A 16,423-nucleotide genomic window follows, 5' to 3' on the forward strand; every position below is an offset into this window, starting at 1 on the left:
CCGCAGTTCTTTATGACCTTGGCCAGTCCTCTGCAGTTACACCAAGCTCCAGGAGGGCAGAGCTCAGGTCTGCTCACGGCTACACTCTCAGAACAGTGCCTAGCACACAGCTGGCAAAACAGGCATCTCAAAGGATGTTTTTTAGAGGTTAACTAAATGTTGGCTATTATTTTATCACACTGAAGATTTACAACTTGATGTAATCAGAAATAACTGTATTTGGACTTCCCATTTTATGTCAAGGTTATTAAAACAACCTTCCTCATCCTAAAGTATTTTTATAACATTTCTAAGACTGTTTTCTTACGTTTATTTTTTCTTTTAAATTTTATTTATTTATTCACGAGAGACAGAGGCAGAGGGAGAAGCAGGCTCCCGGAGCCCGACGCAGGACTCGTCCTGGGATCATGACCTGAGCTGAAGGCAGACGCTTCACCGACTGAGCCACCCAGACGCCCACATTTAGGTCTTTAATCCAGTTGGAATTTATTATGAGGATATAAAGAATTTCACTTGACTTTTTCCATATGGAAAGCCAACTGCCCCAACACTGTTGGCTGACGAGTACATTCCTTCTCTACCCCTCTGTAATCCCTAGCTATTACATGTGAAGCTCCCACACATCCATGGGACTTTCCGGGAACTCCCATCGATCTGTCTCGTATGCTTTCCTTAGCATCTCTTTACACTCAGTCTGAATATCCATCCACGAGTCCCCACACCATGTTCTTCCTTAAATTGGCTAGTCCTGGGCTATTGTTCTTCCATACGAATTTTAGAATCAGTTTATCCAATTCCACCAGGCTCTAAATCCTATTGGCCACTGAACATACTCTTTAGGGAGAACTTCCATTTCCCATCCATAAATAGATCTTTAAGATGCAGAGGGATTCCACTGGGCAAATGAATCACTTCACGGTCTAACAGTTTCTAAAAGCTAAAAAAAACAAAACAGACCTTTAAAATCCCAAACTTCATGGGAAAAATAAGTCTTCCTACATGGACACAGTGAGAGCACAGTGCCCCGGTGGGATGAGACGACTAGCCATCTGGCCCAAGGCGTGATTAAACAGCACGCAGCAGACTCTCCCACTCCCCACCCAAATCTTGCTGGTGGATCCAAAACTGCCTAACAGCTTCCCTCCTAGACTGTAAATTCCACAAGATCATGGAGCATATTACTTGTCTTGTTACCTCTACTCTTTAGCGCTAACTACAATGCTTGGCTCTATAAATCTAGTTTGTCAACAGAGTGAGCAGGTGAATCAATCAAGCCACCTCCACCCTTTCGTGACGTCCTGGGGGTCCACTACACCCACAGGTGTGAAGACAGTAGCTGCTGGGAAACACCATCATCCAGGGATCTGCCAAGGGGCTTACATCGCACCGTCAAGTGCGGCCAGGGGGACCCGTGCAGCCGTGGCAAACACTATCCCAAGGAAGAAAAACAAAACTTACTCCGAAGCTTCATTTGAACCCCCGGCCTTCAGGAACCCAAAGGCACCTGATACCACTACCTCTGCATCCCTTCCTTAAATGTTTCCAGGCTGCTTTGGTGTTAACGCACTGGGTCCTCACTGGCAGTAGGGTCCTCACCCACGACTTCCCAGGAGCAATCCTCTCCTCATCCCCGTTGCACAGATGAGGGCATGAGAGTTGAGAAATGAGGTCACTTATGCAAAAGATCCCAGAGGTAGACCACAGCAGATGTGGGGCTCCAACCCGGGTCTAGGTCCAGAACCTGTGTTCTTACACTACCAAGCAACAGTGAGGCTCCCTCGCTCTCCTGCAACCTGTAGATACAGAGCTCCCTGACAAGGAGGCACATGACAACAGAACTTCACCACGAGTACTGCCGAATGAATGAGTGCATGCATGCCACGACCCCCATGTTCTCTCTCAGATGCCAGTTCTCCCCCCTACCCGTACCCCCCTCCTGGAGTCAAATGTCTCGATGACCAGAAACCGCCTCAGAGGACCCCCAGACTCTCCAATGCACTGATACAGTTGCCCCGTCAGGCCACCCAGACCCTTCTCTGACCCCCTCCTCTCGGTGCAAGTACAACCCTGTGTCAGCTGTCCAGGTCAGGCCACGGAAGCACAGGGTGAGCAGTGACTTGCCCACAAGGTGTTGGGCCGGGAGAACTGAGCTGTGAGCCGAGAGGCAGTCTGATCCGGGGCCTGTGGAATCGGGCCCGGCCCAGCCCCAGACCAGGACGGGGGCCACTTTCATCCAGCGGACAAACACTTCCTGAGCACCAACGATGTGCTAGGCACTGTTCTGAGGATACACCTGTGCCACTTGGATTAAGAATCTCAGATGCTGGGAGGTCGAGAAGCTGTCTGTGAGCAACGAGCGTGACTTCACAACGCTTTATTCAATAACATAATGATTCTCTTCACTTACTCAAAGCTTAAAGAAACAAAGGAACAAAAAGGCTTCTGGGGATTAGCTAGATTTTCTAAGGGGGACAGAGAAAAAGGAGGCTCCCTGACCTACTCTTGGTTATAGAGACCAAAGTGGTTTCTCACTCTAGGTAGCAGGAACCAACGGCTCCCTTTTGTTCTAAAGCCTCAGCATGCAGGGCTCCCCCGTTCATGTGCTTTCATAGTCTCTAAATTATTACCCTAGGCCCCTGCCCCAGAGCCTTCAAAATTCCCACAGCCTTCCTCTCTGAGCATAGGGGGACTTAGCCACTTCCAAAGAGGATGTCTCCAAACAGATTCATAAGTTGTGATAAAAAGCAGAAGTATTTCATCTCACGCAAGGGCTTTTGGACCCAAACATCTGCTCACACAGACGGGCCATGTTTCCGGGGCTCCCTCAGAGCCCTTCTGGGAGCAACAGATGTTTTCGAACCCAGCCTCAGTAAGAGGGAAGTATTTCTCTCAATTCCGTATCCTTTTCTATATGGGGAAAAATTCATGTTCCCCATAAACTGTGTGCAATAACCAACTGATGAGCTTCCGACTAGCTTTAAAAAGCCTTTCCGACTCTCCTATGTAACTGGTAGGGTGGGACTCTCAGGTATACAATCTCTGTGAAGAATTTGGCAGTATCTAGAAAAATCACATATCCATTTATCCTTTACCTAGAAATTGAGATTCTAGAACCTATTCCCCAGGACACACTGGCAAACCAGAAAATGACTCGTGCCTTGTTTTGCCTCTTGGCATTATTCTTTAAGGCAAAAGACTGGAAAGAATCCGGTAGCCATCAGCGAGGGGCCACACCAGTCACAATACTCGGACCCAGTGAATATTCCGCAGCAGTCTCAAGGGATGAGAAAGAACTGTATGAACTATAAACAGTGAGTGATCTCCACGCATATTTCTCAGTGACAAACGGAGGTTCAGAAAGAACACTATCTAGAGAATGTTACCTTTCATGAGAAAGAATAGAAAAATTTATACATATTTGCCGATACTTGCAAAAAGAAATACCAAAGGATAAACCGAATACTAATTTAAAAAAAAAAAGCTATCAATGGTGGAGGGAGAGAATCTGAAGGGGACAAAGACAGAACGAGACTTTTACACTTGTTACAAAGTTCTAACATTGAAAACATAAACGTCTGATACATTCAAAAAAGATAATTAAGTCAAAAAGAAGCAAAGCAATCCTTATAGAGACAGTAAACAGATATATCTTATTGTAATTACATTGGCGGATCTAACCACAGAGGAGAAAGAACTTACTTCAAGAGCCCTCAGGGCCTGATATTCCTACCACACGTCTTTAGTGGAATATAGAGAAACGGAGCTGTTAGGAAATCCTAAATTGCATTCAGTATTCTGTTTACAGGAATACTGGTATTATTTTATAACTGCTATCCACAGTAGAAGAGTGTAAATAAGTAATCAATAAATACTGTCAGGAACCAAGATCTGCACAACCGCATAAAAAAGCAAATCTAGAATGTGGAATATTCTGTAGGACGCCTGACTCCAACACAAGAGCATTAGAAGGAAGGAGTCTTAGACTGCTCTAAATTAAGAAACTTAAAAGACTTCACAACCCTGAATTTTGTTTGGACCCTGAGTTGAACAAAGCAACTCAAAAAAAGGCATTTTTGAGACAATCACAAAAGTATGATTGTGGGTTGGGTAGCAGAAGCCGCATGGAATTGCTATAAATTTTATAAGTTATGATAATGGCACTTGTAATTATGGGGAAAAAAGGTCCATTTTTTTTTTTAGAGATACATACTCCAGTTATATACAGGTATGATTTGTATGTAGTAATTCAATTTATTACTTTCTTGACTTTTAAATACCTCAGAATTTTCCTAAGTTAAAAAAAATCCTATTTAACCCACATTGTGAAGTGGTATTACTGGTCTATAGTACTTCCCGCTACAAGTTACCAATGTGACAACTTGGTTCTGTGATAAATCCAAGCTATTGGGTGCAGTGCAGCACTATTTCTAGGAGAAAACCACACTACCGGTTCTAAAACTACTTACGATCAAAGTTTATACAAAAATCCTGTTATAGGTAGAGATTATTTGCACATACAAATTACTAGAGTTGACCCTTAAACGACTTTGAAATGCCTGGATCTACTTATACACAGACTTCTTAAAAGTATGATGCTGTAAATGTATTTTCTCTTCCTTATGATACTCCTTTCCCTAGCTTACTTTATCCTAAGAATACCACATATAATACAGCTAACGTACAAAATATGTGTTAATTGACTGTTTATGTTTTCGGTGAGGCTTCTGGTCAACAGAGGCTATTAGTTAAGTTTGGGGGGAGTCAAAAGTTACACACAGATTTTCAACTGAGTGGTGTATGGGCGGGGTGGGTGTTGTTCAAGGGTCAACTGTATTTCTTATCTCTACTCAACCCCCTGGGGTACTGGTTCAGAGATTAAGAAAAGCCACACTTATCTCTAAACCATGGGGCCAAATTCAGACCAGTCCCTGTTGCTGTCAATAAAGTTTTACTGGGACACAGCCACACTCATGCATTAATGACTTGCTTGCGGCTGCTCCGTACCCTCACGGCAGAGTCGAGCCGATGCAACAAGAGATCACGTGGCCTGCAAAGCCTAAAATATTTACTGTCTGGCCCTTTCAAGAAAAAGCGTGCAGAGCTCTGCTCTAAGTCCTCTCTGGAAACCGCTGGGCGACCCAGGTGCCAGGAAGGACAGAGCCAAACAAAGGGGCCCTGGCTCTGAGATCTGACACACGAGCCGTCACCCATGGCGTGGCCCAGGTGAAGCAAAGCTGCTTGGAGAAACATGCAGCTCATTTCAAATTCCAGAAACATTCTTATGGCCAGATGGGCCCGTCTGGGAGAAGCTCAGAAGAAAAAAGTGCTACCAACCCACAAGGTAGTCTGTCTTATGCAAGAAGCTTTTGCTGTTGTCACGGGACCTGGAGTGTTGGTCCGTAAAGCTTCCCCCTGGAAGGTTCTCACACCATCTTCCTCAAATATGTGAAGAGAAACCCTGTCTGCTGCCTTGTTTACCATCCGTCTCTGCACCTGGAAGGGGGCCTGGGGGAGGGCAGGCGTTCTCTGGCCGCCATGTCACCTCCAGTGCCTAGAAACAGGTGTGGCACATACTCAAGAAACAGGCACTATTCAGTTCTGACGTCAGGGTTCTGCATCACGGCCACTGAACAACGCCAGGAGTTCCACACCATTTACTAAACAATGATTATTGCCCCACACCGCCGCCCCACCCTGAGGTTCAAAGCTGTTGACGTCACTGCTTAGACTCCACAGCTCCCGATATTCTCACCTGCCTGAAGGAGCATGAAATATAGGGTGCTTCGGCTGCATAAAATCTTTCCTTTCCTCCAGAGAGCAACAGAAGAAAGAGTAACTTTTACAATTAAGTTTTAGGTTTTGGCTTAAGTATTTTTGGTTCAGGGAAAGATGGACCAAGTAGCCACCGGGAGCTCAGATTTCTGTTCCTGTTTCCAAGAGGGCTGAAAAGACTAACAGGCTTACACTGCAACCTGTGAAGGGCAGAAGAGAGCTGGAAATAACAGGGTGGGGAGCCCATGACAAGAGGCCTAGCACCTGAAGAGTCCTTCTCCCTCCCCAGGGACATTTTCCTTGCAAGAAGTCTATTGTTGGCCGCAGCTGCTGGTTCACGAAGAACTAGGGAAGGAGAGGGAGGCAGTGTAGACACAGAAAACATTCTTCCTGGTGTTTCCCCAAGAGTGCTCAGCACAAACCGAGCAAAGGAGAAATTAAGAAACACATGAACAGTGGATATTTTAAAAATTAAAACTGAATCAGGAAAGAACTGAGAAGAGAACCCACATTTCTGTCTCTTTGATTACAACATCTCCTGCACTAGCCATGAGTCCCAAGAGAAGCCCTTTTCTTCCAGCCCAGGATCCTGAACCAAAGGGCCTTCGAAGGCCACAGGTTGATCCCTTATTCACCCACCATTTGCATCGACATGGATGGAATTGGAGGAGGGGATCATGCTGAGTGAAGTAAGTCAAGCAGAGAAAGACAATCATCATCTGGTTTCACTCACATGTGGAACATAAGCAACAGCTCAGAGGACCACAGGGGGAGGGAGAAATCGGAAGGGGGAGAATCACAGAGGGAGACGAACCATGAGAGACCCTGGACCCCAGGAAACTGAGGGTTTCAGAGGGGAAGAGGGTGGGGGGAGGGGGTGGCAGGGGGTTGGGTATTGAGGAGGGCACATGATGTGATGAGCACATATGTATAACACACGTGTGTGCTATACATAACTAACGAATCACTGAACATCAAAACATCAAAAACTAATGATGTACTATACAGTGCCTAACTGAACATATAAAAAAATAAAATAAGAAAACCCCAGTAAACTCTGAATGTTGCCAAATTAGCTTGTGTTACTGGTTCTTCTTACCCCAGCTAAAGTCAAAATGTTCTCCAAGGATTTGGTCATGATGAGACGCTTCTTGGCACGGGTTACTGCAACATACAGTAAATTCCATTCATCCTCAGAAAACGACTCTAAAGAAAGTGAAGGGAAGAAACGCATCAGCTCAGAAGCCTGCTTACGAACTGTGTGTTCTCCTCTACACGTCCACTAGCCCCCACCCCCCACCTCCCCCACCAAGACTTGCTGGCTGTACACACCAACTTCGACTACGAGCACCAACTCCAAAAACAAACAAAAACCTAACAGACCAGGGGCACAAAATGCTGAGTTTTAACCTGTGCCGCTACTGGTAAACCCCAGGAGCCTGTCCACAGGCCACTCAACACCCGTGAGGCTCTCATTCACCCTCCCAGGTCTCTTCACAACAGCTCTGTGGGACTGCCGGGGAAACTGAGGCTCACAGAGGCCAAGCCACTTGGACACACGGGCCAAGGCTGAGCAAGGGCCCAGGAGCCAAACCCAAGGCTACCTGTCTCCAAAGCCCACGTTCTTCCCTTTTCCTGACACTGTCTCTCTCTCTCTCTTTGGAACTGTCTTGGGCTGTCACATGACAAGCAGAGAAGTTAACACACATCCAAGGCTCTACTGCGTCCCTGAAGCCTGTCCCCTGACAGTCACCACACGCCACAATACAATGGTGAGAACGCGGCACCGAGCGGCTCATCCGTGAACACACTGAAAGCTTTAAATGGGCAGATTGTATGCTATGTGAATTAGACCTCGATAAAGCTGTTCTAAGACATAAAAACAAAAAAAATACGCGAACATGCATTGGCCAGCAAGGGAAAAAAAAAAAGGTGGTAGCATTTTACTTTTCTTCCCCAATATGGAGCCACTGTTGGGGCTCCTGTGCCCCACTGTGCTCTAATTTACCTTCAGCAGCACATCTTTTTGTAATGTTACGGATATATTCATCAGAGACCAGTTTTTACCATTTCTATTTCAGCCTGCCAATGTACGCTATGCCCCAAATTCTGAGCCCACGGTTAACAGAACGTTTGTTTGTTTCACAGGGTTTAATTCTAAGATTTAAAACCAAAATAGGGGCGCCTGGGTGGCTCAGTAGGTTGGGCGTCTGCCTTCGGCTCGTGTCATGGTCCCAGGGTCCTGGGATCGAGCCCCGCATCGGGCTCCCTGCTCAGCGGGGAGCCTGCTTCTCCCTCTCCCACTCCCCCTGCTTGTATTCCCTCTCTCGTTGTGTCTCTGTCAAATAAATAAATAAAATCTTTAAAAAAAAAAATAAAAACCCAAAATAACCGCACGGATGCTCAGAAGATAACAACTTGCCTTGAGTATAAATTTATATAAAAGCAAACAAAAGATACAAAGTGCTTACTTTTTTATGATTTCTTGGCCTCTTTAGCAAAAAAGGAGATTTAATTTTAAAAAAACACTTTGGGGATGCCTGGGTGGCTCAGTCGGTTAAATGTCCAACTCTTGATTTCAGCTCCGGTCACGACCTCACGGTCCTGGGATCGAGCCCCGTGTCAGGCGCCATGCTCAGCAGGGAGTCTGCTTGAGATTCTGGCCCTCCGCCACTCCCCCACTCGCACATGCACACAGGTTCCCTGTCTCTCTCTCTCTCTCTCTCTCTCTCTAACAAATGAAATCTTAAAAACAACATTTTGGAGAGCAGGTAAATTGCTTTAAAGCTTTTATGGGGCTGGGCACCCAATATCTGATGGTGACACAGCCCCAGCTGAGGGCTGAAACAGACCCACCCTAAGCACAACCACCCTACCCACAGCCCTGAGACAGGTGGACCTGGAGGACTCGTTTTCCTCAAACACACGGTATAACAATAAAAAAACGAGAACTAGGAGGTGTTTGGTTTTTCTTCTAGAGGCCACAGCACCCAACAGAAAGCAAGGCAAGCAAAGGAAGCACTGCAGGTAGGCGGTGCGCAGACGCTCCTCACCGACTCTGAAGTGGGGCAGCTGCGCAAGGTTGTGCCTGGCACAAGGCACTTTCACAAAATCATCCAACACATGCACGGTGTCAAACTCCAAGCCTTTGGCTTTGTGCACAGTGCCCAAAATGTACTCTGGAATAAAAAGAGAGCGCACAGTTAGATGGGGGCTTGGCAGGGAAAGGCAGGAGAGAGGAAGAGACAAGCGTGCCCTTCCTGCCATGCTCCTAAAACGAACGGCGCTTCCACGACCCTTCCTTACCCGCATGTCATTGGCGGGGGGGGGGGGGGCGGGCAAGAAACGACAGTCAGGAGAAAAGAAAAAGAGAAAGAGAGAGAGAGAGAGAGAGAAAGATGGAAAGATGGGGAAATAGTAAATTCAGCGCGGGCAGGTTAGTACGTCAGAATCATGTTCCAGAGCCCGCGGGGACTTGGCCAGGCCCTGCAGTCTGCAGGCAAAGGGACAGAGCCACGAGAGCACTGAGTTGCTTGCCCAGAGTCGCAGCCAGGGGCAGACCCCACGACAGAAGGGCCCCCTGAGGAAGAGTGGCAGCTCTGCTCCCCTTCCCCCCAGGCTTCCCGGGAGCGCCACAGAGCCCCACCAGGCCCCCCCGGAAATCCCCGCAGGAAGAGGACCGTCCGACCACCCACCTGCTGGGAGGTGAAGAACCCACTGTTCTCCTCACCTGCAAAGTCCAGGTCTTCTATGTGGCACTTCTCTATCCTCTGCACCAGTTCTGGAATCCGGATGTTATACTTCTCAACGACGGCAATCTTGGCTTCCAGCTCCTTGTCCTCGGCTGCAGTCACGTACCTCTTCAAGCCACTGAAGCCTTCTTTGTGCACCCATCTTCTAATAAACTTGTCTTTAATAACGAGGTTCTCTAAGGAGAACACACATTCGGGTTAACACGACAGGGCTCCACTAAGCTCCAGCGGCAGTAGCTCCACATTCCTAGCCAACAGCAGTGAAAGCCTGGGAGATCCGGGTTCTAGTCCCGACTGCATCACTAACCTGCTGTGTGACCCTGGGCAAGTCAGAAAGGACCTGTGCTTTAGCCTCTCCGTCTCCAAACTGAGGCTCAAGGGCCCGACCCTTGACATCCTTACCTACTTCACAGGGATGTGAAATAGTGCAGTGTGGAAAAGAAATACGCTACAGGATGTTAGAAGTGACCATCTGGGGCCCATGCAGCGATTTCGGTGGGTAAAGGTGCCCAGGCAGACAGAAAGATGCTGAGGCAAGACAGCCTAAGGGACCGACAATAGGAAGAAATTCAGCCTCCTAAGAGAAGGGTCTGGAAAGAGCTCTCCGTACCTCTGCACCAGGAGGCCTCGGGCATCCCACTCCTGATGGGAAGAGAGCCACACTAGCTCCACCCTTCTCCAGGAGAAAAATACGAATGCTCATTCAGAGCAAGCCTAGCCTTCTCCCGTCCCTCGTCACTGGAGCGCTTCCGTCCACTGCACCGGCCAGGAGGGTACTCACGTTTCTTCCGTTCTTCCTCCGGCTGAAGAAGGATCCAAATATCAATGATTCTGTCCAATCCAAAGGATTTAATCCCCTGAAAAAGTTTTTTGGTGGGATTTTTGGTTTTTTGCTGTTTTCCGTTTTGTTTTGTTATTGTCGTTGTTTTAACAAAACAAAGTAAAGCAAACGTAGAGATGGGATTTTGAAATGAGATGTTTTCTTGGAAACGATCTCAAATCGCACCCAAAGCACACAGACAGCGGGGAATTTCATCAAGCACAAAAGCACTAGGCTATCACAAAGCCTGAGCACACAGGATTCTCAAATGCTAAGTCCTGGCTGCTACCTCAAACTCTTCCTCTGTTTAAAAGGAAAAGGAGGGGGGAGGGAGGCAAGAACGAGCTGCATGCTGCTTTCTTGTCCAACGGGGGGAACCGAAACCATCTACCTTCCAGGAACAGAAAAATGGCCGCGATGGAGGCTATGAGGGCACCTGAACAGGACGTGCGGAGTCTGAGTCCTTACCACTGTGTCTTTGGAGCACAGAACTACGCTAGAGAATGTCTACAGGTCCAGACTGATGTTCTAGAAGGTTAGCTCCTGCAGAAGGGGACCTGCTTGTGTCAGAATGTAGCCCATTCTACCTAGAAGCGTGTGCTGAGCACTGCCTGGGACCAAGGCGCCACACTCCAAGGATCTGTCCTCATTTGGGGAAGGGACACGTAAACCGTTAACATAAAACAGAGCCCGAAATAAGCCAGCATGTATTATAGCTGGAAAGCAGATGTGATCACGAGTGCGGACACATGCTCCAGACGACACGTGGGCGTGACGGAAGGACCACAACACCTACTGTCTGCCACGTCTGGCGTGGGCCACAGTCCAAGAGTGCTATTTTCTTACAACGATAAAAATGCCCAAATTACACTATAACCACTAGATGAATTACTACAGTCATTAATGAACAATGTGAAAGAAAAGATGCTTAAGTGTTGAGTAAAAAGATGCACACGTTTGTATGTATGCTATAATTGCAATTATGTAGAAATGTGTGTCTATAAAGACAAAGACGTAAATAGCAAAAGGGAAAATTATTATCTGAAATACTGAGATTTAGGGTGATTTTTTTTTCCCACTTAGTTTCCAAAACTTCTGTAACATGGCTATCTAATCTTTATCCATAAAAGAGAGAAAACTCAGCACATCCCCTGATTACGATTCACTGAGTGTATTTATTGAGTGCCCACATAGTAAGCCCTCAGAAAACACTGTTTTTCACAAAAGGAGTGAATGTCTTTTAGTCCTATCGCTTTGTCTTGAAGAGTTAGAAAAGTCATACACGTGTCGTTTCACCCTAACTTCCCCGTGAACCAGGTAAAGGAAAGGCATGATTTTTGTCTTAGAGATGGAGAGAATGAGGCACACGGAAGTTGTGACTTGCCGCAAGCCACACAAAGTTAGTGACAGAACCAGAGCTAGAACCCAGGTGTGCAAACCCTCTATGTGGAGCCCGCTCACGCTTCCCGGCTGTGTTGGCAGCTCCCCTGTTCTTACACTAACGAACACCACACACCACAACACTCGCAGGTAGCCCGTCGGCAGCCTCATTGGCAGGGCCAAAGATGAGAAGGGCGTTCGTGTTCTAAAGAGTGGAAGAAAGGATCCTCAGTCCTTACTGGGTCTTTATAGGAACATCTGGCCTACATCATCAGAACGGCCTGGGCAAAGACTTCAGTCACGGCGCAGATGGGTCCCCAAACCCCAGACACTTGCTTGTGTAATAATCCTAATGACGCCCAATATTTTCACTGGCTAGGCTTGTGTCTGTGCAGGAAGCAGTCAACAGAAATGTACTCTCACCCCAATCAGATGTATCCTTGCAGGGGCTTCTCCTTCGGTCACGCGCACGGCCTCATCAAACACGTTGGCATTGGTCCGGGACAGCAGGGCCACTTGGCCTTTGGCATCACCTCTAATGCCACCTTTTGGGAGAGAGCACAAACTCTGTGGCAAATCCAAATAAACAGGAAAACTAATTTTTGGAACAAATAAATGAAGAGTAACTGAACGCCTTACTCTGATGGTTTCCTCCAACCAAAGTCTTTTTCCTCACTCGCTTGCAGACATCCAAGATAGTCGCTCCCACATACGCTATTTCCACGCCAAATCTGAAACTCTGTGGGAAAACGACAAAACAAACGGAGTCAACAACCCCTCCCTGAAGGAGGTTAGCACATTTCTGTCCCCGTGAGTCCCGGCCTAGCCAAAGCCAACTGTTGATTCCCCACTCGTAAACCTGCTCACAATCAAATGATCACTGACTTGACTTCGAAGCTTTCAGAACTGCAGCTTCCCTCCTGAAACCTTCAGGTTACTATCTTCCTTTACGCCTTGCCCCCAAATCCAAATCTCCCACCACGGGACCTAGACTATTTTTCTCACCACTGCTACCAGCCCAGCTCAGCAACCTGAACCCCATGCCTCACCCACTTGGCCTCTCCCTCCCACGGCCAGATGCGTCTCTATGCCTCTGTCAGATGACTCTTGCCCGCAAGCCTTCATCAGGCCACAACCTTGCTACAAAACAGGAGGAAGGTGATGCGTGTATTCTGAACAGCTCTCACAGCCCGGACAGCCTTGTTTCCTTTCATTCCCCAAGACCAATGGAAAACTTCTCTTTTTAATCAAATCTACCCTTCCTTCCAAATCAACGCAAATGAAAAAGCGTAAATTATACAAAAGACTGAGGGAGGGCCGGGGGGTTTCTCCCCTTGCCTCAGAGACTCCCTCAACATTAATTTAAAACAGCCACCCCACACAGCCAGCCCCAAGCACCTTCACTTCCTGAGCATTCCCTGCACTCCCCGCCTTGGCACAGGGCAAAACGGTCTCCTACCCTTCAAAACATGGCCCCACACCCTACTTCCTTGATCACTGCAGCTGGAAAAACACCAAACTCATGGTACTTACTACCCTTTTCCATGCACTTATGACTTAAAGTAATAAACTATGATGTGCTTTGGTGAACATCAGTAATACTCAGGAAAACACGAGACTTTAGACAAATAGTACTTTGTTGCTACAGGACCATTCTGAGTGAGCCATAACCCAAAACATAAAATAAAATAACCACGAGTCCACACTGATATAAACAGATGATCAAGTAAGTAAGTGGGAGAGAAGATAAAAATCTTCTCTGCAGAGGAATTCTCAATAATTTCTGTAGATACCCCGACAGCCTCCCACAGACAGGTACTGGAAAAGGGAGGCGCGTGACAGCTTTCTCAGAGAGCCGAGGACGCAGGAGTTGTCACGCTCACAGTGGCAGACACAAGTTTTCCAGATTTTTATTTCACTTGAAAGCAAGAATTTCATCTTGGGCAACAAACATTTGTCGGTTGTCTTCCCTGAAGTCACAGCTCACTCCCTTCATTTCTGAGGGAATGCCAAAGGCCCGAGTCTGTCAGCTGCACTTTCAAGCACCAAACAGCAACGACACACAAACACACCCAGCTGAGCTCACAGCTCAATCCCAAGAGTGCCCTTAGTCAGACAGCCAACACACGTCCATACGCAGAAGCGCTTTATTCACACCTGCCACTTGCCCGCACAGAATATTAGAGACACACCAAAGGGCCAGCAGTCCATCCAGTCTGCTGTCACACCAGGACGTTCCGGAGGGAACCGCTTTTGTTTGTTTGACTCTGAGTGCGTCGCAAGAAGAGCACGATGATGGCCGGCACCATCTGGTGCCACCGCCCTGACTCACGAGCAGGCGTCAGCGGTGCAAATGCGAACACAGTGACAACGGCCCACGCAAGTGTTGTGAACACGGTTTTGACTTTGCAGACCCCCCGAGAGCCACAGAGAACCACCACTTAGAAGCAAGGATCTGCTACGTACTGGGCGCCTGGCACAGGGTAACCACGGGAAAGCGAGGGTGGGGAACCACAATGCTTGCTTCTACAGTTCTGGGGACTGGAAGCAGAGAGAGCTCTTACCTGTGTGAGATAGAAGACGTGCGTGTGAGGGACTGTAAACAGAGCATTGACTGCACCGCGGAAGGTATAGATCTGCTGATGTGGGTCCCCTACAAAGATTTTCCCACATGGCTGAGACAGAACTATGTTCATGATAGCTGCAACCAATAAGAGGGACAGTAAGAGAGCTGAAGGAATGCCAACTCACAGAGCAAAAAGAAACCATATTTACGACAGAGATGAAAACGCTTCATGAAACGAAGCCAGGGCATGCTGGACAACAGAGTTGTCTCCCCTGCAGGACACGCAGGCAATGCAAAGAAACAACTGTATAATGGGCAAGAGAAACCATTTCTAAGCCTAGGAATGCAGATTATTTTTAGTCCCGGATAAATGATGGGAGTCTAAAAAAAAACCACATAAGCAAATAAAAAATGAGGCAAATTGTCTTCTCTAACATTGTAACTCAAAGCTCAAAAATGACCCCACAAAGGCACACTATTTTCTATCAGCCACTTGAAAAACACACAACACAAACTGTCCGCTCTAAGTTAACTAGCTTTTCCTACTCAGCATGAGTCTAGGTCCCAATCGCCTGACGACCTATGCTTAGTCAGCATTTTAAGAATAACCGAGGCAAAACATTTACAGAAAAATAAATTTGCCCTGAGTGGGGGGTTGGGGGGCTGGTGAAGGACAACTGCTGAAATCCAAAGTCAAATAATAAAGGATTTCTGCGTGACTACATGACCATTTGCTCCTCTTCTTTATGACAAATAAGAATAATCAAGTTATTTCACATGTATGTCCTCTTACATAATCACGATGTTGTTTCTATGTGTTTGAGACTACTGATGTCCTGAATAGTTTATCACCTGGGGTACAGTCCTGGGCCTCATCCACAAAGATGGCGTCAAAAGAGGCAAGCAAAGGCTTGCTCAGCTGCCAGAGTTTCAAATAGCCTGAAAGAAGGGGGCAGTAAGCGTCAGAACTCACAAGCAGAGCAGTCACATTTAACAGGTATCAGGAGGCGGGAACTGGCATACCATCATGAGTCATTTGGTAAGCCTCTTCTTTGCATTCCCCCAACTTCCGCATGTTGTCCCAGAGTCGGCTGGCTTCAAGGACACCGTTCTAGAAAGCAAGTGATACGGCAAGTCATAGTTTAAGACCCTGGAAAAGGACCTCCTGAAATCACTTTCATTCTCACACACAGAGGTCCGAACGAAGGCACCATCAAAGCACAGTGAGGGGCAGTGCCCCCCTAACCTTCCTCCGGCTCCACGATAGCCTTAGAACAATGCCAAGTGCAGAGAGGAGTAAGAAGCTGGGGCCATCCCAAGCCCAGTGATAAAGCATTGCTCAGAGTACTAGATCTGGGGCGGGTAGGGAGGGGGGAAGAGCACAGGATATGATGAACCAGTTAAGGCTGGATTCATTCTCTAGATTTATGACTGACCACTAAGTCATACAAAGAATGGCCAGTGACTGAAAGGACGAGAAAAATCAGAAAAGAGATTTCTTATCTTTAGATTCTATATCCTGCAGACCCAGTGACAAGCTCCTACAAACCTTGGGTAGAAGGAGCCTCATCGGTTGAATTAAGAGGACCAGTGTGCAGATTAAGTAACATGTCTGAGTCCTCTTCACAGAACACACTACACCTCACGGCTACCACAGGCCTGGGAGTCAGACTTCTTGCTAGCAGTTTTGAAGAAACGCAAGACAAGCAGATCGTGTCGGCTCTTCTCATTTATCCTCGATCCCTGACACTGAAGATATTTAGATACTCACCAGCTTCTCACTCTGTTCAACCATGACTCTCTGTCCTTGGCTGTTCTTACACCAGATAGGCACGTGATCAATAGTCAGCTCTTCGTCAGCCGAGGCAAAGAAGTTTTCTAAAGTCTTACATACTAGCTTGGCCCTTATGAATCCACCTTTCCCTTCAGCGAGGACAGAATTGACCATGAAGGGGGTCAACTTGAAGAGATTCAATTTCTTCTTTAATTGGTACCTGTAATACACATCCCAAATGAACAATATTTGACCGTTAGCACTGCAATGTGGTATTTAAGTGTCTCCCACCACTCCAACCCCCTTCCCTACAGTGACACCACCTGGCCACCTTAAATGTCACAATAGGCTAAGGGTAA

General features: G+C 47.2%; 1 protein-coding gene across 3 annotated transcripts in view; it reads right to left on the reverse strand.

Moving 5' to 3' along the window:
- FBH1 (F-box DNA helicase 1) overlaps positions 1 to 16,423 on the reverse strand; it is a 52,491-nt gene that overhangs the window by 10,107 nt on the left and 25,961 nt on the right. For all 3 annotated transcript variants that reach the window (XM_028114608.2, XM_028114606.2, XM_028114607.2), the window contains 10 exons: positions 16,062 to 16,284; positions 15,314 to 15,401; positions 15,143 to 15,229; positions 14,289 to 14,425; positions 12,364 to 12,463; positions 12,148 to 12,269; positions 10,306 to 10,381; positions 9,503 to 9,700; positions 8,826 to 8,951; positions 6,872 to 6,978 (listed from right to left, as the gene is read on the reverse strand). In XM_028114608.2, the coding sequence (XP_027970409.1) occupies positions 6,872 to 6,978; positions 8,826 to 8,951; positions 9,503 to 9,700; positions 10,306 to 10,381; positions 12,148 to 12,269; positions 12,364 to 12,463; positions 14,289 to 14,425; positions 15,143 to 15,229; positions 15,314 to 15,401; positions 16,062 to 16,284 (1,264 nt within the window). The remainder of the gene's footprint in view (positions 1 to 6,871; positions 6,979 to 8,825; positions 8,952 to 9,502; positions 9,701 to 10,305; positions 10,382 to 12,147; positions 12,270 to 12,363; positions 12,464 to 14,288; positions 14,426 to 15,142; positions 15,230 to 15,313; positions 15,402 to 16,061; positions 16,285 to 16,423) is intronic.

Source organism: Eumetopias jubatus, unplaced genomic scaffold (genome assembly GCF_037043125.1).
Source record: "Eumetopias jubatus isolate StellerSeaLion01/CBP00866 unplaced genomic scaffold, mEumJub1_p1.0 scaffold_8, whole genome shotgun sequence".
Classification (NCBI taxonomy): domain Eukaryota; kingdom Metazoa; phylum Chordata; class Mammalia; order Carnivora; family Otariidae; genus Eumetopias; species Eumetopias jubatus.